Source organism: Colletotrichum scovillei, assembly GCF_011075155.1.
Source record: "Colletotrichum scovillei strain TJNH1 chromosome Unknown Contig00010, whole genome shotgun sequence".
In the NCBI taxonomy this organism is placed as follows: domain Eukaryota; kingdom Fungi; phylum Ascomycota; class Sordariomycetes; order Glomerellales; family Glomerellaceae; genus Colletotrichum; species Colletotrichum scovillei.
The window spans coordinates 1,629,025-1,647,231 of record NW_023336268.1 but is presented as its reverse complement, the minus strand read 5'-3'; the positions used below and the strand labels follow the sequence as shown (position 1 = coordinate 1,647,231).

Below are 18,207 nucleotides of genomic sequence, written 5' to 3'. Positions count from 1 at the left end.
CTTGCCGTCTGTTGCGATCTCATACCGTTTTGAGAATTCACCCAGTGGTTTTTTTATTCTGCCTTAGGACACACCACAATGCCTCGTATCTTCACATCCTTTTGAGCCCGCTTCACTCTCTTCCCCACAACAACTCAGCCTCTTGACCTTCTATTCTCTTGCCGCTCCGAACGCCTGTTGGTTTTCCCAATCGCATCACCAAAGCCTACATGTACTTGGTGATCTCAGATTTTGAGAGCGATATCGGAATATCACGTTACTCGGTCATTTTCAGGCCGCCCATCATGAGCGATCAACAGAATCCCGCACCTCTTAAGGACCCCTCGAATAAGGAGTCGACTCCCAACACTCCTGGCAACCAAAATCCATCAATTGCCAGGCTCGCGAGGTCTTGGGGTCCTTACACACCTCCCGACACGAGCTACGACGACGTGGAGGTGACTCAGGTGAGTATCCTCAGCAGCCTGATTATTATTTGTCATCGCTGCCTCGATAGCAAGCCACTGACTGACCTCAATGGCTTTGATAGCGCGATGACCCAGTCCTCCTGGAGAATATCGAGATGCTCATAGAACTCATGTCTAAGTGCGACAAAGATCCCACCGAGCTCCTCAATTTCGCAATGACAGTTCCGCCTAGGCTGGGAAAGTCGATTATTTACCTGGCGGTTGGGCTCCTTCAACAGCAATTGTTGGTCAAAAGTGTACTTATGGCGACGGAGCTGCGTCAGAACGTGAAGAAGGGGAAGAAGACAAGGACAAAGACGAGAAAGTTGACCGACATCAAGGAGAACAATGAGATCGCTGAGAATGGAAGTTCCATGGCTCCCAAGGGTCTGAAGAAGAAGGACAAGAAGAACCATACGAAGGAAAACATTGAGAAAGCTTTTGGGCCCGCCGAGAGCAATACTGGGGCCAACGCTAGTCATCTGGCGGTCCCCAAGAGCAAAAAGAAGAAGACGAAGAAGAAGAAGGCTGAGAAAGCCACTGGGATTGCTGAGAACAACCCACAGCTCATCACCAACCGGCCGGCAGCCCCCTTGAACACGAAGACCACGGCAAAGGATAACAGTGGCAAAGGCCCCGAGACTATTGAGAGTAACGCTGGAGCAATCACCAAAAAGTCGACAGTCTCCAAGAGCAAGGCAGACAAGGCAAAGGAGAACATTGACAACCAATGCAAGCCTGTCAAGAAACACGCAGGAGCCGAAATCGAACAGCGAGCATTACCCAAGAACAAGAACAAGGTGGATAAGACCAAGACCAACAACAAAGACCGTGCTGCGAATACCCACGAACAAGCTAACAAGGCACAGCCCGAGAGTTTCACAGGCGTATCAAAGACGCAGAATAACAACAAGATCGAGCGCTGCCCCAAGTCTGACAAGGGTAAGAAGAAGGCGGAAGCCAGCAAGACAACCGATGAAGAATTCTTCTTGGTGCTTGAGATTGAGTTCATGAAGAAAATACAGGGTCGCATCGAACGCGGGATCAAAGATTGCCAGCAAGGGTGGACTGCGGTGCAGAAGATGGAGGAGGCGGCAGAGTCGAAGGGAGCCAAAGCCAGAAAGATGCAAGCCCAAGAGCAGGCGAAGTGCTCCGCCGAGGGTGGTTAGTCTTTACTTCAAAGGATTTCATTGAAACTGCCCTCAATGTCACTTATCGGGAGGGCGAGATTTGGATGAGGAGAATGAGGGAGTCTGGGAAAACAGCCTGAGAGGTGACGAGGTGGACTCCAGATTCAAGAATCGTAGGCAATGCTTGGTAGCCCTTGATCTAGATATCCTTGATCGGTCATCCTTCCAAAAACTGTAGTAGTGTGCTCATCTAACATTGAACATGAATGCGAACTAAGATGTGAGAAGATGAATCTCTTTATCTGGATTAGGCAATGATCTCTAGATCACAACAGCAGTGGCTGCATCTTCATTTAGTTGAGTAAGTACTTGGAAAGGCTGGTGAGTATTCCATCACGAACACAGCTGGAACGGCTGTGTGGTCAAAAATAAACAAAACAATACTGAGGCAGGCGCGTCCCTTTCGTACCTGCACCTGGGGTGAATGGTCTTTTCCCATATCTCACTTTTCAGACTTCTCTCACTTTCCTCCCTCAACCTACCCACTCCATCTCAACACACTTTTCTTACTTCCGCACCACAAAGCAGAGGGCGATATTCCATCCTTCTCTCACTCTTGGCCACTTTGGCATCACAAACAATCACCCAAAATCACAGTCAAGACAAATCGAAGCCATGTCTGACTCTGCTTCGAACTCTGCTTCGGATTCCGCTTCAGACTCGGCCTCTGACAGTGAAGGTCCTCAGTTGCCTTTCCGCAGCAGCCGCAGCGCTGCGAGACGCAGACGCAGAGCCCGTCAGGTATGCCCTTCCCAATTCTCATCATTTCACTGCCTCGCTGTATACCCAGAAGAACTGTGTGAAGTTCGCTGAAAGGAAAAATAACAAAAGATCATTCCTACTCACCTCATTCTCACAGATGCAAGAACGGCGTCTCTATGAAGCCGATCTCCCCGACTATGATGATGATGATTCTTATGATGACTCTGGAAGCGAGTCTTCTGCGCAGTGGGCTACGACCCTTTACGCTACTCCCGAGCAGCTGAGAAACCTGCCTCCTCTTCCTCTCAATAACTCGAACTACGTGGCCAACGATGCTTCTATTTCTCACCCCGCCAACCCCGTCCCAGACTCTCCTGCCCTTACCGAGTCTGATTCGGAAGATTCTGAGAATGACCTTGACAACGCTGTCTTCGATGATTCTGACATTGATGAGGCTGCTTCCGACATCTCTGAGGATAGTCTCGCCGACGTCGTCCCCGATCCCAATGTCCTCGAAGCAATTGCTCCTGCGGATTCTGAGCGAAACCCCGTCGTGATCAATAGCGCTCGCATCATCACTAGAATGAGAGCCAGAATTGCGGAGAATCCTGGCACCGCCATTCAAGAGCGCCGAAATGCCATTGAGACCATCCGCGAGGTCTTTCCGTTGCGCCTACTGACTTATGGCGGTGGCCTTTCCACTGCATTCCAGCCCCTTGGCGTGTGGCATGAAGGAATCCTTCTTAGCGACATCAGGGTCTCATTGGCACTGGAGCTGGTTCACAACAGTCTGGTCGAGCGGTCTACTAGGCTCAGGGCCCTTCTAGATCGAGCGCGACAACTCAGCGCCAAGGTCAGTGACGAGGAATACATCACTGCCGAGGAGTTCCTCACTGACGAAGAAGACTAGTTGGCCCGGATCAGGCAAGAGCTACAGGATGTTCGAGAGTCGTTAGAGAGCCGAGGCCATGTGCTGTCGACACTTCGAGAGTCGTTAGAGAGTCGAGACCATGTGCTGTCGACACTTCGAGAGTCATTAGAGAGTCGACCATGTGCTGTCGACACTTTTGCTTACACAGTCCGACTCGAGCGACATCGACGTCACTGTCCCCAGCCCTCGCGAGCTGCGCATCGAGGTCATCGAGTTCGTACCCAGGGCGATGGGCTTCATTATGGTCTCGACCTACATCAACCGCTACCACCTGTACCTCCGGGAGACTCTCTCCTACCGTCTCCGTCTTGTCATCGCGACGCTGGGTTGGGCAACTGTATTGGCTTTGTTGTTCTACTTGTTCTTTGCTGTGAGATTTTGAACGATCTCCTAAGAGGAGGTCTGGGTGGTCCACAGAGGTTATCGGGACGCACGTTCGGAATTGGAAAGCCACTTGGCTTTATGTGTTATCGCTGTTTGGAAGATAGTCTTCCCATGGAGGACTTCTCATCTTGTTCATTAGTGCTAGAGGTTGGTAGCTCAGGGCAAATGTTACACAAGAGCTGCCCACAGACCACATCTCACTCATTCCGACCATGTGTGGGCAGAGCATAATCCGAGACGTGAGGCCTTGCAGGACTTTATTAGAATAGCTCACGTGCCATGTCGAATGTTGAGAAAGCATAGTTCTCAACTCTGCTGCAACACTTCATGTTTGACCTTTTCAGACCACGCCAGCCGATAAAGACAGCGGTAAGAACGAGGGATGAAGAGAATATGGGGTCCGATGACTGATATGGCGGGCATTCCGATTTGACAAGAATGGAAAAAGGATTTTCTCAATGGATTTATGAGCTTTTGAGGAAGCTATCACCTGTACGCAACACGTAGATGTTCGTAGCAAGTTCAGTTCATCCGCAAACCACCCATGACTCGCGGCACCGGTGTCGGGATCATAAAGCACCGCCACCTTGGGATCCGTATGTTTTTTTGTTTTTTCTCAGGGGCGTGCTCCAGCTTTTCGGCCCAGTGGTGCCCAGCCGGGGCCCGATGAATAAGGGGGGTTTTCTCCACAAGCTTCCCCAACATCGTTACCCTGGCGTGCAGGCGGAGAAAGGCAATTGCCCCCAAGATGAGTTGGAGAAGCTCTAGAACTGCCAATGTCTCTCAATAAACGGTCACATGAGGCAAGTTAAAATTGGAATTCCAGCCACGAGCTCTGTTGCGTCGGTGACAATACGAGACGAGACCCTGAATTGCAGGGCTCAGTTGCCAATAGCTCGGATATAACAAGGGTTTTGGGGGATTAGAGCTTGCATGCTAAATTTAGGTAGATGAGTCTTTGAGAGAGGGCGGATTTCCTTCCGTTATGCGTTGATGTTTGTCTCTTGAAGTTGCTTTTCGGTGTGGGAATACAGCTTTCACCAAGGCTGAGGCTGGAATGTTTCGGCTCAATCCCGCCTCCCCGTGGCTTTTGATTGGTCTCCAGAGACTTTCTAAGCATTCAAGCCACAGATGTCTCGTTTCTCCAGGTTGCCAAAGTGCCAAAATGTTGAGGTCAGTGATAGTGGCAAGGTGTGCTTTGGTAGCTCCACCTCTAATCCCAGTTTATCAGGCCGGACCAGTCCAAAAACGTCACCGGGCCCAGTTTATCAAAAATCAGACTGTCTGTCACTCTCTCATTAAAAACTTGCGGTCAGGACTCAGGAGGCAGCGGTGTGTTCTTGATCACTTCAACTTTCAACCTCAAGCTCACTCCCCCCTTTGCCTCATAATCCGCGCTCACCATCTCATCAATCACCTCCTGAATTACTCGCGCGTACCAATTATCTACTTTTAATCCTAAGATGCCTCACAGCACGGAGAGCCTCAAGCTCACCAGCAACAACCTGTCCTCAATCTCCTCTCAGGAAGGCAAGCAGACTGTAAAGGTCCCCACCTACGACCGCACCGTCGTCAAGGAGGGCATCGTCCACGTCGGAGTCGGCGGCTTCCACAGAGCTCATCTCGCTGTCTACATCGACCGCCTTCTCCAGAAGCACGATGAGCGCGACTGGGCCATTTGCGGCGTCGGCCTCCGGCCCAACGACGCCGCCATGCGCGACGTCCTGAGCGCCCAGGACCACCTCTACACACTCATCGAGCGCTCCGCAAAGGGCAGCAACGCCAGCGTCATTGGCAGCATCAACTCGTTCCTCTTCGCGCCCGACGACCGCGAGGCCGTCATCGCCAAGATGGCTCACCCGGACACCAAGATCGTGTCCCTGACCATCACCGAGAGCGGCTACTACTACAACGAGAACACGCACCAGCTGCAATCGGAGCACCCCGACATCCAGCACGACCTGGCCAACGAGGACCAGCCCATCAGCATCTTTGGCTTCCTCTACGCCGCGCTCGCCAGGCGCCACGCCAACGGCCAGAAGCCCTTCACCGTCCTCTCCTGCGACAACATGCAGAAGAACGGCTCCATCACGCGCTCCATGCTCGAGTCCTTCGCCCGCCTCAAGAACCCAGAGATCGCCGCGTGGATCGCCGAAAAGGGCGGCTTCCCCAACGCCATGGTCGACCGCATCACCCCCAGCACCTCCCAGAACGACATCAAGTCGCTCGCAGAGGTCTTTGGCATCGAGGACGGCTGGCCCGTCGTCACCGAGCCCTTTATGCAGTGGGTCGTCGAGGACAAGTTCTGCGACGGCCGCCCGCCCTTCGAGAAGGTCGGCGTCCAGATCGTCGAGGGCGTGCACGAGGTCGAGCAGTTCGAGAAGCACAAGCTCCGTCTCCTCAACGCCTCGCACTCCGCCATGGCCTACCCCGGCCAGCTCGCCGGCTTCAAGTACGTCCACGAGGTCATGGAGCACCCCATCTACCGCAAGTTCGTCTGGCAGATGATGCAGGAGGAGGTCAAGCCCCTGCTTCCCGAGATCCCCGGTGTCGACATTGACGAGTACTGCAACACCCTCATGGAGCGCTTCTCCAACCCCACCATCATGGACCAGATCCCCCGCGTCGCCCTTGGCGCGTCCGGCAAGATCCCGCAGTTCATCATGCCCTCCATCGCCGAGCAAATCTGGACCACGGGCCCCTTCCGCCGCCTGTGCTTCGTCGCCGGCGCCTGGTTCCGCTACATCAACGGCGTCGACGACGAGGGCAAGACCTTCACCGTCGACGACCCGATGCGCGAGGAGCTCCAGGCCCTGGCAAAGGCCGGCGGCAACGACCCCCGCCAGCTGCTCAGCGTCAAGATCCTGTTCGGTGACGATTTGCGCGGCGACCAGCGCTTCATTGATGAGGTCACCAAGGCCATGGAGCTCATCGCCAAGGACGGCGTCATGGCTACCATTCCCAAGTACGTTGATTAAAATAAATCAATACTGGGAAGTGTAAAACTGTTTGTCGACTTGTGCTGGTACAAGCAGCCTTTTATGTTATAATGAGTAAAGCAGGGATAAAAATGGGTACTTGAAGCGGTCATGAGGATTTATAGATATAGATATAGATATTTATAGAGACATTTTGTGTTTTGATTTTGTACAAAACGAGGCCATTCTGTGTGTTCGATGCCAGGACCAAAATAATTTGGCTGTGACACAGACACCAAAGACGGAAGTGTAGTATGCAAACGAGAAGGAGATGGATCCAATACTTTTCAAATACCGGCAAGTCTCGCGGTATCTTTCAGATATTCTCAGAACTCTTGAATGCGTCGGACAAACCTCTCGCCTCCCTCACCTACTTGGCAGGCTTTCGTTAGGTATCCTTAATAGCCCCTCTTTTGAGGCTTGGCAAAGCGGAACAAGGGAAAGAAACGCTCGCAAGGGAGAAGACAACCCCTTGGCTCGACTTTTAGAACAATGAGGTCATTGGAAAAGACAAAGCGAAAGCTTCTCCCCAGACCGTCAACAGCCTGTGCTGTTAGCTGTTTTCGTTGCCCTAGCTCCTTGTTGGTTCACCTGTGTGAAGACCTCAATCCGTCACAATGGCTCTCTCGACTCGAGCATGAGAGGATTCCTTGGAAATTCAAAGGCACTGAGAATAATGCCAATAGCTACAAATGAGCCTCTGTTGCCAGCCATCAAGGCTTTCTTTTTTCTGTCCATCGACTCATCAATACTTCGGAAGAGCCAATCATTCTTCTGTTACTTCCTGATCCATCAATATCATAGCTTCGGTATTCAGAGTTGCCCGACTGCGACTAAAGCAGGTTGCAAAGTCCTTTCCTGCGACCATTTGCTGGTCAGTTGCTGAACCCTTCTAGAATACGACTTGCCTCTAGCCTTCATCTCAAGTCCTCAAGTACTTACGAAGTTCAGTATTCAGGCTCCCATTCTGCTCCAACTTCTCACCATGGATACCAAGTGGAATCTCACCGACTGCGAGAGAGTAAGTTGCCACATACATCCAGTTCAACCATGACTTAGCTGACCCGACGAATGTGGAAAGGCTGAGAAACTCGTCTCAGTCGGTGCCAACTTGACTATCTTGCATGAGATGCAGAAAAACCTAGGCCCCGAGGTAGCCGAACGGGTCGCCGACAAACTCACCACGGAGGAGCAAAAGGAGAAGGTGTTCCAGGGGATCCATTGCGTCGCTGCTGCTTCTAGCTCGTCCTTTGCCTTCGAGACCTTGGTCGACATGTACCTGATGTCTTACAAGCTCAACGAGGACCAGAAAAAGGCAATTGGGAGTCTGAATAGCGAGGTTGAGCAGTTACGTAACCTGCTCATGATGCTGCGTCAAACAGTGGACAACTTGGAGCGAGGTGCTAGAATAATCAAGTGCAGGTAATTCGAGCAGAAGTCATCGGTCTCGCTGCTTTGGAGTACTTGTACTTTTGAAGTAGAGGTTGAAGTCATTAGTTACCTCAGGATCCGCGGTAACACGATATGTCCTGCACAGGGAGCTTTCAAGGCTGGTTCGACTCTGCTTTAGACTGGAGCAGTGGATGCTAGGTATCATCGCAATGTATGGATTCGAAAGCATTGTTCGTCGCAGTTGGAATCGATGGACCGAATGTGTTTTCAAATGGTGGAATCTACTACCTCGATACTTCATCACGACGCAGATTTAGGAGTCCCCGGACCACAGTTCCAGGCCCGGTAGCTCCACACCACCATACCCCATACCCGCGTGATCACCGGTTGTTCCTTCATAGCGAATCGGACCTTGAGATCGCCAAAGTTGCTCCTACTCTGCACCCTTCCAACCTTAGGTAGCTAATCAGTCAGGCATCGAGTTATCTGTTGTCAAATTTTCTTTCTTGATCACGGGTGCGCCTGGATCATCATGAAGTGGCTTACTTCATGCCCAAATCTCAAAGATGTCTTTGTCGTCATCGTTCTCCATCACCCGGCGGTAAATTACTTAGTTGCTCGAGGAGAAAGCGGGGGATCCACCTGGAGACATTCTGGGCCAACGAAGGTGGTACCAACGAGCAGGGTGAAAAGCGAACAAACAACAAGAAACCGCTGATTCTAAATTGGAAAACTAAAGTAGTGCCAAGAATTCCTCTTTGACATATCCTTACATGGTTCAGTGCCCTTTGAACACCACTTACCCCAAATACTGTTCAGAAAGAGGCGGCAAGGAAATTCCCATTAGACCCTGGTCATTGACGTGGACTCGTGAACTTCCTCTTTGTTAGCAGACCTCCAAACATCTCCTCAGTTCTTTGGTCGAGGGTCAGGAAGGCAGATAATTACTTGCATAGTCATAGTACTGCTCACGATACTCAATTGATTAGATACTATAAACCTACCGAATTCCCCTTACCCTTTGAAACCAGAAGCTCTCTCTATCCGCTTATTAACCTTTAACGCTTCGAGAGATCACACTACTGGAGCCTCTTACTACATCCATCATCAACAGAGATTTCAGGAGTCATCTGTTACCTAGCTTTATCAGTATAAGGTCTCCTGCGTTCAGCTCTTCACGGGTAAGTTTCTCGACGGTTATTAGACTCATCACTTCCACCTTCCACTAGATCTTCGGCTCATAAAAACCAAATATCTGATGCAAACTTTCGGCTAGGAGCTTTGTCTCAGAATTGCTATTATGGCATCAAACAAGACCCCGCTTTCCGGAAATGATGTACGTATACTGCGCTCTGCTCCAGACTCGAACGTCTTACAATTGGCTGTACCCATACCAAACTGATGATTCGAAAGCCAATTTCTTGCACCTCGCAAGGTGGAGGTACAGCGAGAATCGATGATAATATCAAGGAAGACCCTGTGAGTACCCTGATTGGTATCGAAATGTGCTTCAAGTGTATGCGGCCTTAATTAACGACTCAAAAGGTCGAGTTTCTTAAGTCTATGGATTATGACCTTCCAGGCATAGATGAATACTCAAAAGACTTGAGCATCCATTTTTCAAGGGTGGTGCAAGCTTTGTTGAGCGATGTCAATGCCGCCCAAAACTGCAAGAACTGTCAAGATGCCGACTCTCGTATCAATGACTCTAGCACAGCTTGCTCCCATACACACGCACCGGTAGTGTCGCTTTATGCTGTGGGGAGCCTGTTTCAATTGGTTCGTGTGCATATCAAGGCAGCGATGGAGGAGAAGACAAAGCGTATCAACTTGACCAAGAGTATTTGCGACGTCCTCAACTCTCGAAACAGACAGAATTTCGAGAATGCCTTCTGGTAGTAGCAGCACAACATGTAACTAGAAGTCATTAAACAAACTGTTACTACCTTACTACTCGGGTCCAATCCGAGAAAATTGCTGGGCTTCCATACACGCGTCTTCAACTTGCGTTTGGCGGGGAAAAGATTCAGTGGCGGTTATTTTGGAGGGTTGATTTGTTGGGAGCCATGGTAGATGGTACGCATGATTATAGTGTCCAGAGCGAGCAAAAAGAAGAAAAAAAGAAAAAAAGAAAATACACATATTTGTTCCGAATGAAACTCGTGGAACTGAAAGACCCATTGTTCAACCAGAATTACCCTTCCCAATGAGAGAGGTATCAAAATCGAACATCCCATGAAGCGACGTTTCCCATGTTGGATCGCAACGGCTCACTTCCCCTAGGGCTTTTTATTTTCCAAATAAGTAGGTTTCTTGGCATGGAGGCAGGGTGACTGGAGCTATGCAACGTGGTGAAGACACTGGGCGTGATGCCCGGAGCGTACCTACCTGGGGTGTTCCGGATGTAACAGCTCCATAGCCCGATCCATGTGAGCATCGGTCGTTCCTTCCCGGCCGAATTTCAACTTCACCTGCTCCTGCCCACCGACCATATCCATCTCTCTACTTGAAAGTCTCCTGAATCTCTCTCATTGTGCGATCCCGTCACCTGATTCGATACGTACTTGGTCCAGAAAACTCACTGAGTCTCGAAATCGTATTTTCTCGAGCCCAGAGCCAATGATGTCTTCGTTTCGCCCCACCCACCGGGATCACTCTTCTCATCTGAGGTAATGGTGAATATACAAACTCAGGCATCATGCCTTTCAGCTTCTCTTTCTGCCTCATTTCGATAGTTCTTTTTCTCAATCAGTCAGCAGATTAAAATAATTCGTCCGGTACGTACCCTACCGCCCTACTGATCCCGATCACCAACCCTCTCTTCCGAGAGATATAAAATCCCCCCTTCTCACCCGCGAATTTTCTTCTCTTCTCCAACCATCTCATCCTCTTCATCACTCGACTTTCAGTCTTTTCATCTCTCAGTCACGAAATTCCTTTCCCCTTCCTCCACCTCGCCTCAATTCATTCTCACAATGGACAGCCACAACCTCTCTATCCGTGTCAAGGAATCCGAGGCCTCTGCCGACACCCAGATCGTAAGTCCATTTTTCATTCACACTCGACTGCCTTTTTGCTTTGAGTCTGCCTTGGTCTTTCGCAAAGCGTGGAAAACTTTACAGGCCTGTGCTACACCGAAGCGCGAAGGGGTGTCTTGGAAGCAGATCTCTCGCTGCTTCCAGGCAATGCAGTGTGCCCCCGACGCGTCGAGGTGAGGTTTCTGTTTAGTCCTTCTCATACTCGCTCCCCTGCCTCGGGAGCGAGGAACGGTTGGTTGCGCTTTGCGATGACCCCATTTTCAAGCCTTGTAGCTTCACCCCGGAGCTACCTCTCAGCGCAGCATCTTCTCATGGTGTTGACTGCTCGATGTGGGCTCATGGTCTGGATTGGCCGGCAACCAGTCCCGAGGGTGCCAGTGGTCATCTTTCCCTGCACAGACGGACATTTTGTCCCGAGTAAGTCAGAAGTGCAGGACTCTCCGAAAGGGAACCACACCGCTCTGGGGATGCGGACAAGCAGCAAATTTCGAGGCATATCGGGTGCGGACTTACTCAGCAAGATTTCCCTCGCTGACTTGAATGTAGATGCAGAACAATTCCGAGCTCACTCCCGGCAACACTAACGCCAAGGAGAACGCGGCTCGTCTCACTCAAGGCGTCATCCAAGTTCTCCAGCGCTCCGGTGCCGATCCGAACTACATACAGGCCTTCGCTGAGCAGCAGAAAGCTGTCATCGCCCTGACGGAGGAGACGGTCAAGGAGGCGGACCAGATGACTCTCGCTTCAAAGAACATGCTCAAATACGCCAACCACGTTGGCCCCGAGCTCGCCATCGCTGCCGAGCAGTATCAGTTCCTCTCTGAGGACTATCGCGACAGCAAGAAGCAGATGCAGGAAATTGGTGGCCAGCAGGCCGAGGTCATGAACAAGGTCGCGGGTTTGGAGGGTCGCCTTCAGGCTTTGGAAGGTCAGATGAGCGATATCATTCGCAAGGTCGCCAACTTGGAGAGCATGGAGAAGCAGCAGAAGGAGTCGAAAGGTTCGAAGGATGTCTAAGTAGTTTGAAGGATTTGATGCACTGTTCGCGCCCCTGCAAGGCTATGATCGCAAGAACCAGGAACAGCCTGGCTTAGCATAGCATTCACCCAAAGGTTTAAGAGGTCACCACATTCCATCACGACCAGAGAATACAGTTGAACTCGTTCATTACCCTATCGCCTTACTTCCTAGACTTGTGATCTTGTGCTTGACAAGTGATGCTTCGCCTGATGCTTCGCCTGATGTTTGATTGCATGTAATGTACCCTTCTCTGATGATTGAGGTCTGGATGATGTATACCTGACCTACCTTATTCAAAGCTTCAAGGCGGTCAAGCTGTCGATAGGAGGGCGAAACGAAAGAAAAAGGTGAAAGATAAACGAGGAAAGAGCATCTTGGACCAGTCGTGGGTTCCTTCCCGGTGCTTTTGCACGCTCTCGCTTCCACCCACACCGCTAACGATAGGCCACAGCACACAGACGCTACCTAGCCTCTCTATTAACCTAAGGTATTTGTCTTATCATTAGCAAGCTCGAGTTGAACATCTCCGACCCCCGGATTCTTTTCCCACATTTGCGCCTTTACTCACCACCTGGGTTTTGTTGTCCCATCCACAGCTCTTCGTCCCACGCACACAGTTTTCTATTTTCCACAATTTCCTCCCACTCACTTCCTTTCTCTATACACAACTGCCGCTCACCGTCACGCAACCCCACAATGGCACCAGAGCAGAAGAAGAAGAAGAAGAGCCGCCCCGGAAAGCATCAGCGCCAGTACCACAAGGCGAAGAAAGCCCGCGAAGCCCGCGCGAAGTGGCACGAGGCCGAGAACAAGGTCTTTCCGGACACGGGAACGGATCCCAACGGAAAGCCGATGGAGTCAACGGAAGAACGCCAGTCCCCTCAGGGCGATAAGGTTGTCGCGCCCGAACAGAGAATCGAAGAAGCAGCGCCATACGATCGCGAGTACCGTCCTGAGCCAGAGCCCCAGAAGAATACAGGCAAGAACAAGAAGGTGAATGCATTACTGCTACTGACTCTATCAGTCTCCATTCCGTGTTGTTCTCAAGGTGAATAGTCGCCAACTGACGCCACTCGCAGAGCCAGAAGAAGCGCCTTCATCACTTCACCGTTCATCACGGGGAACAGATGATCAGGCGCCAACAGATCAACGAGAGATCCATTCGTCTCATCTGGAAGGCAACCGATGAGAATCAGACCATATCGGAGAAGAAGCACAAAGAGATCAATGAGAGAGCCGCGGTCATCGAGAAGCACTTCAACCTCGCGGCTGAGCAGGGCAGTGCTATGCAGAGAGATATCAAGAAGCTTCAGGAGACTATCAATACTATGCAGCAGGATATTGACACAATGAGAGAGGCGGCTGAGAGCCAAGGGGCCGAGATTTCTGAGCTCAAGAGTAAGCTTGCTGCTGCTCTTCCTCGCCAGGAAGGAAGTGCGGATGAACACACCGGAGATGTCCAGCTTGGTCGGATGGAGGATGATGAAAAGACTGCCCGCGACGAGATCAAGGCTTTACAGCGAGGTTACGAAGAGATAAAGGCTGAGATGGCTGTTATGAAGGAGCAGATGAGTGAGACCGGACGGAAGCGACTTCGCAGCGATGAGAACGACGAGGCTGAAGGAGGCCCTCAGAAGAAGGCCAAGGGACTTGCAGCTGATGAGACTGGAGAGGGAAATCGCGAGCAAGGCCTCAAGCCGAAGGCTGAGGAGGAGACCTGGTTGCCTACCCGACTTCGAGAGGGCAGAAAGACCACTGCCTACTATTGATTCGGATGTTGATTTGTATCGATAGAGAGACGCATGACACTGTTGACTACCCATACCATCGTCATTGACCTGATTCTCCCAGTCATCGGGACTTCGGGACCTATTCGCAGTGTGCGTAGTGGTAGGCGACCACTGGCAGCCGATGGACGCTCCAATCAATCTTGTGGGAGTAGAAATGGTGTCAGATAAGGTATCGTCATAATCATAGACGCGTTCCCTGGCCCAGTTGTCAAAGCCAATCATGCTGGTTCTGGAGCATCAATTAGGGGCCATCACACACTGGCCAATGTTCATATATCATCGAGTAGACCCTGGATATGCCCCTGCCAAGCTTCCGACGACAACCCTACTCATGCCAGTTTAGAGCAGACGAAAGACAAGGTGACTGACTACAGTAGTAAAGCAGCAGGGCTCTAAGTCTGCTGTAAATTGTTACAAGAAGTGGCAAGCAATGATGGAACTCAGTCTGATCTACTTCAGCAAAGGAAAGAAGTGATGGGCATAGGACGCCTGAACGGAAACCATCACATCTCAAAGATGGGAAGGAACGAAGGAAGGGCCTTGTTAGTGCCCCAGCGTCACTTGAACTGCCTTTTTGATATTTCATTCAGAAAAACAACAGCACCAAGTCCGAAGAGTAATTGGGCACATGGGCCTGGATATTTGATTCCACAAAGCAGCCTTTGTGCCTATTTTCTCATATCCCTTCAAATACCCCCTTGCTGCAAACACAACTTACAAGCCTCCACGGAATGTTCCACATGAGAATGGCCACTAGCTTTGGTGCTTTAACCACCTCTAAGACGCATTCTGTCATTGTCCGAGGGAACACAGTCAAGGCCGTCAGGGTCCACCGGCTGAGTGGCTTGATGCAGACCACTGACACACCAATTCAAACTCATCGTCACTTTTAGCAGGTCCAACTCGAATCCCGTCACAACTTCTTTGAGATCCAAGCCTTCCATAAGTGACAAGTCGACAGAAACCTAGGTTTTGTTAGCGAAAATACTTGTGGGCTGTTCTGGAGGTGCTCGAACCAGGTCTGAAATCTGAACCCCTTGTTGAGCAGCCTGCCTATTGTTGGCGTTGATGGCATCTCTCATGCGACCAAGGAGTTGTTCAACTTCCTCTTCCACCTTCTTAAAGGCTTCTCGTTCCTTATCGTTCGTGGTCGACTTGCTTTCGATGGCTGAGCGGACGCTCTCGAGTCTTTCGGAGTTCGTACTGGACTGAGATTGAATGGCAAAGGTCATCTGCATGCGGTCCCAGAGCTTTTTCATCTCCTGGGGCGGTAACAGTCAGCTTTACAGACTTCCAGACACGAGATGTGTGCTGCGAGGGCCGACTATACCGCTTCTCCCCCCATGATGACCGTCATCTTTCTGCCATTCTCATCGGTGGCCACTTGCTTCTTAGGCTTGTCCGGTTTGCCGTTCTGGTTACCCAGCTGCTCGGTGGTCTCTTGGTGCATCTTTTTGGCCTTCTTCCCCTTGTTCTGCTTCTTCTTAGATACGTTCTTCTTTTTGGCCATTGTGAGGCGATTCCGCTGGTCGATATGGAGGCAGATGGATGTGGTTGGTGAAGGCTACTATCTGTATGGTGAGTACTGGAGATGAAGATTGGCCTGTGTCGAAGAGAAAGGTCGAGGGTGCTGTTTGACAGTATTTGTACAGGTTGCGAACGCGGAGGGTAAAGAGGGTCAACCGAACTGTTGGTTCAGAGAGGTTGCGGGTGGAGGCAGATTCTGTGCAAACGGCCACGCGCCTATGTCGCGCGACGTGACGTGCCTATTAGGCATCAACCATAACATTCGAGTCTTCAAACTCAGATGGGAAGCGAATAAGGGAGACCGTCAAGTTAACCGATTCTGGAGATGGCTCATAGAGATATTTCACACGTATCGGTTGGTCGAGTAACTCTTGGCAAGCTGCAGGATCTTCTCACATGGAAGCTATAAATGTCACTTATCTCCACTTACCAGGACAAGCACACCACGCCGGACGCCAAACAGCCAGGCACCCTCTACATGAGAAAATTTGACTACCTGGATGATTCCAGTAGACTGTTGGTAGTTGAGTTATACGCAGGACCACCTTTGGTTAAGGGCGTGCCCCTCCTTCCCACCACACTTGCGCCACTCTGGTGACGGACCCCGGTCCGGCCCGCTGGAAGTGTCTTCCGGTGGTCCCCATTGGCTTACAAGCCCGCTGCACTGCAACCCACTCACCATCTCTGCCAACCACATTCGTCCAGTGACATTCCCAGACCTGTGGCGTTTTTGGGTGTTGAGTGCGGCTTAAAAGTACTTTGACGACGCGTCTTTCTAAATAGTCCGTACTAAAGGGATTACCTTTGGTTTTGCCTCGATCGATGGCAATCTTGCTTATGCCCCAGTTGAAGTGTAGGTTGGCGACACTAAGGTATTTCGGGTTTGCAGTGGACTCTTTGTGGACAAGTAGGATAACATGAACTCCAGGTGCGCTTGAAATAGATCTGGGCTAAGCCTCATCAAATCGCACTCCGTGAACAGCCTTACCCATCACGGAACTTTGGCAGAAAATTTGACCATGTGGCATTTCCTCATCACATCTAGGTTATCACACACAATCAAGAATGCTAGGCTGACTGTAACCTTGGAATTGTTCTCTCTGAATACCCTATCCGTGAATCCCACTACTAAAGCTGACGGTCCACGAGGTAGCCCAATCCTTTACCTTCTCAAATCCAAAGACAAAAACCTCAAGTCCTGACAGCACACCCAGGCTTTGCCAATAGCGCATGACCGACCGTAAGATGGAGACATCTCAAATGTGGTACACGTAAGTTACGTTCGGCTGGGTACGCGTCTCAAAGACCTCAAGCTCCTCCTGAACAACATCGCGGGCCAGACCCTCCATGTCCTGTCCAAAGTCCTCCTCGATCTCGGCCTTCACGTCCTTTTGCAGATCGGTCTTCATAGTGTCCTTGACCTTGGTAACCTCGGCAGCAACGATAACAGGGACCAGCGCCTCGATCTGGGCAAGCATCCACTGGGAGTCATTGCCGGTCTTCTTCTTGATGGCTTCATCCATCTCCTTGGAAAGCTGGTTCTTGAAGTAGACGTCGAGAGCGTCCTGCAAGTTGGCAACGACACACTCTTGAATGATGGGAACAGCACCTCGGATGGCAGGGAGCATGTGCTCCTCAGCCTTGGCCGCAAGAGTGGTGCCGATGGCTTGCTGGGCGTCGTTCACAATCTTGAAGACATCGTCCTTGATCTCTCCCTTCATGGTGTCTTTGAGCTGGTCCAGGGCATCCTGCGTGAGAGCGACCTTGATTCTGTTGAAGACCTCTTCTTTGATCTCATTCTTCATCTCGTTGTTGACTTCGTTCTGGATCTCCTTGAGCTCAGCAATGACACTGCCCTTCACGTCCTCCATGATGTCGTACTTGAGCTGGCTAACCATCTCAAGTCTCATCTCGCGCTTGACGTCCTGCTTGACCTTGAAAGTGATGTCGCGCTTGAGGATAAACTTGAGCTCCTCTCTGAGCTCATAGTAAATGCGGCCCTTGGTGCCACCGATGAGCTCCTGAGCGAGCTCCTGGATGAGACGCTCCTCGATTGAGCGCTTGAAGTCTCCGTCGACTCTGGCCTGAAGCTCCTTCTTGAGCTCGTTCTTGAGTTCATGCATGATGTGAGCCATGAAAGCAGCAGTGTTGTCGCTGGTGAGCGCCTGCTCAAAGACAGGCGTTTCCTTTGACGGGCTGACGGAACGGTATGACAAGGGGGAGTTGCAGTTGACAGAGGTGTCTCCAAGGGAAGAGATGTCGGACAGAGTTGAACGCTCAGACTTGATGCCCTTCAAGCCAGACAAGGCGTCCTTGGACGCTCCAGAGATGTGTCCGCTGCAGCAATCGTCAACGGCATCCTCAGTAGGGCTAACGTTATTAGTGCCCCCAATATTGTTGGTATATTCAGTTGTCATAGCGCTGCCGGTGCGGCCAGAAGCGGCAGGGCGGTGAGCGTGGTGCTCGTTGGCCATGAGCTCAATCGGCTCACGGTTCAAGGCCTGGATGATGTGCTTCTTATTGTCTGCCTCCATTTTGATGTGCTGCTGCTTCTCATTCTCAAAGGCTTCCTTAGCCGCAGCAATCTTCTTGTTGTTCTCGTCGAGACTGGCATTCAAGGCGGCTCTCTCCATCATGAGCTCCTGCAAATCCATGGTCAGTATTGCAATCATCGGCGCTCATCGACTACATCGTAGATCCATCACTGTCAAAAAAAGCAGCGTGAGCACTCATCTCGATGAGGTCGGCAGACTTGACAGTCTCGGGAACGAGATGCATCTTGGCGAGCCGGTACACCTGAATTGATCAG

General features: G+C 51.0%; 8 protein-coding genes across 8 annotated transcripts; 6 read left to right on the top strand and 2 right to left on the bottom strand.

The window, feature by feature from the left end:
* Nucleotides 1-284: 284 nt before the first annotated feature.
* Nucleotides 285-1,615, top strand: HER10_EVM0010088 (uncharacterized protein; the record flags this gene model as incomplete). Its single annotated transcript, XM_035479558.1, has 2 exons — nt 285-446; nt 530-1,615. 2 exons carry the CDS (start codon nt 285-287, stop codon nt 1,613-1,615), a joined length of 1,248 nt encoding a protein of 415 aa, XP_035328402.1.
* Nucleotides 1,616-2,251: 636 nt separating this feature from the next.
* Nucleotides 2,252-3,248, top strand: HER10_EVM0004631 (uncharacterized protein; the record flags this gene model as incomplete). The annotated part of the gene is made up of 2 exons (XM_035474267.1): nt 2,252-2,377; nt 2,496-3,248. 2 exons carry the CDS (start codon nt 2,252-2,254, stop codon nt 3,246-3,248), a joined length of 879 nt encoding a protein of 292 aa, XP_035327914.1.
* A 1,734-nt stretch (nt 3,249-4,982) lies between these two features.
* On the top strand, nt 4,983-6,930 carry HER10_EVM0009986 (mannitol dehydrogenase domain-containing protein). Its single transcript, XM_035479456.1, has one exon. It carries the CDS (start codon nt 5,117-5,119, stop codon nt 6,629-6,631), a length of 1,515 nt encoding a protein of 504 aa, XP_035328395.1. The 5' UTR covers nt 4,983-5,116; the 3' UTR covers nt 6,632-6,930.
* Nucleotides 6,931-7,616: 686 nt separating this feature from the next.
* Nucleotides 7,617-8,057, top strand: HER10_EVM0000810 (uncharacterized protein; the record flags this gene model as incomplete). The annotated part of the gene is made up of 2 exons (XM_035470578.1): nt 7,617-7,652; nt 7,713-8,057. 2 exons carry the CDS (start codon nt 7,617-7,619, stop codon nt 8,055-8,057), a joined length of 381 nt encoding a protein of 126 aa, XP_035327551.1.
* A 2,941-nt stretch (nt 8,058-10,998) lies between these two features.
* Nucleotides 10,999-12,078, top strand: HER10_EVM0010333 (uncharacterized protein; the record flags this gene model as incomplete). Its single annotated transcript, XM_035479796.1, has 2 exons — nt 10,999-11,061; nt 11,608-12,078. 2 exons carry the CDS (start codon nt 10,999-11,001, stop codon nt 12,076-12,078), a joined length of 534 nt encoding a protein of 177 aa, XP_035328425.1.
* Nucleotides 12,079-12,777: 699 nt separating this feature from the next.
* HER10_EVM0008482 (uncharacterized protein) lies at nt 12,778-13,850 on the top strand (the record flags this gene model as incomplete). Its single annotated transcript, XM_035478000.1, has 2 exons — nt 12,778-13,074; nt 13,161-13,850. The coding sequence occupies 2 exons, from the start codon at nt 12,778-12,780 to the stop codon at nt 13,848-13,850; spliced, it is 987 nt and encodes a 328-aa protein (XP_035328267.1).
* A 986-nt stretch (nt 13,851-14,836) lies between these two features.
* HER10_EVM0001435 (uncharacterized protein) lies at nt 14,837-15,381 on the bottom strand (the record flags this gene model as incomplete). Its single annotated transcript, XM_035471182.1, has 2 exons — nt 14,837-15,133; nt 15,202-15,381. The coding sequence occupies 2 exons, from the start codon at nt 15,379-15,381 to the stop codon at nt 14,837-14,839; spliced, it is 477 nt and encodes a 158-aa protein (XP_035327603.1).
* Nucleotides 15,382-16,526: 1,145 nt separating this feature from the next.
* On the bottom strand, nt 16,527-18,052 carry HER10_EVM0010651 (uncharacterized protein; the record flags this gene model as incomplete). The annotated part of the gene is made up of 2 exons (XM_035480104.1): nt 16,527-16,558; nt 16,693-18,052. The coding sequence occupies 2 exons, from the start codon at nt 18,050-18,052 to the stop codon at nt 16,527-16,529; spliced, it is 1,392 nt and encodes a 463-aa protein (XP_035328453.1).
* Nucleotides 18,053-18,207: the final 155 nt, after the last annotated feature.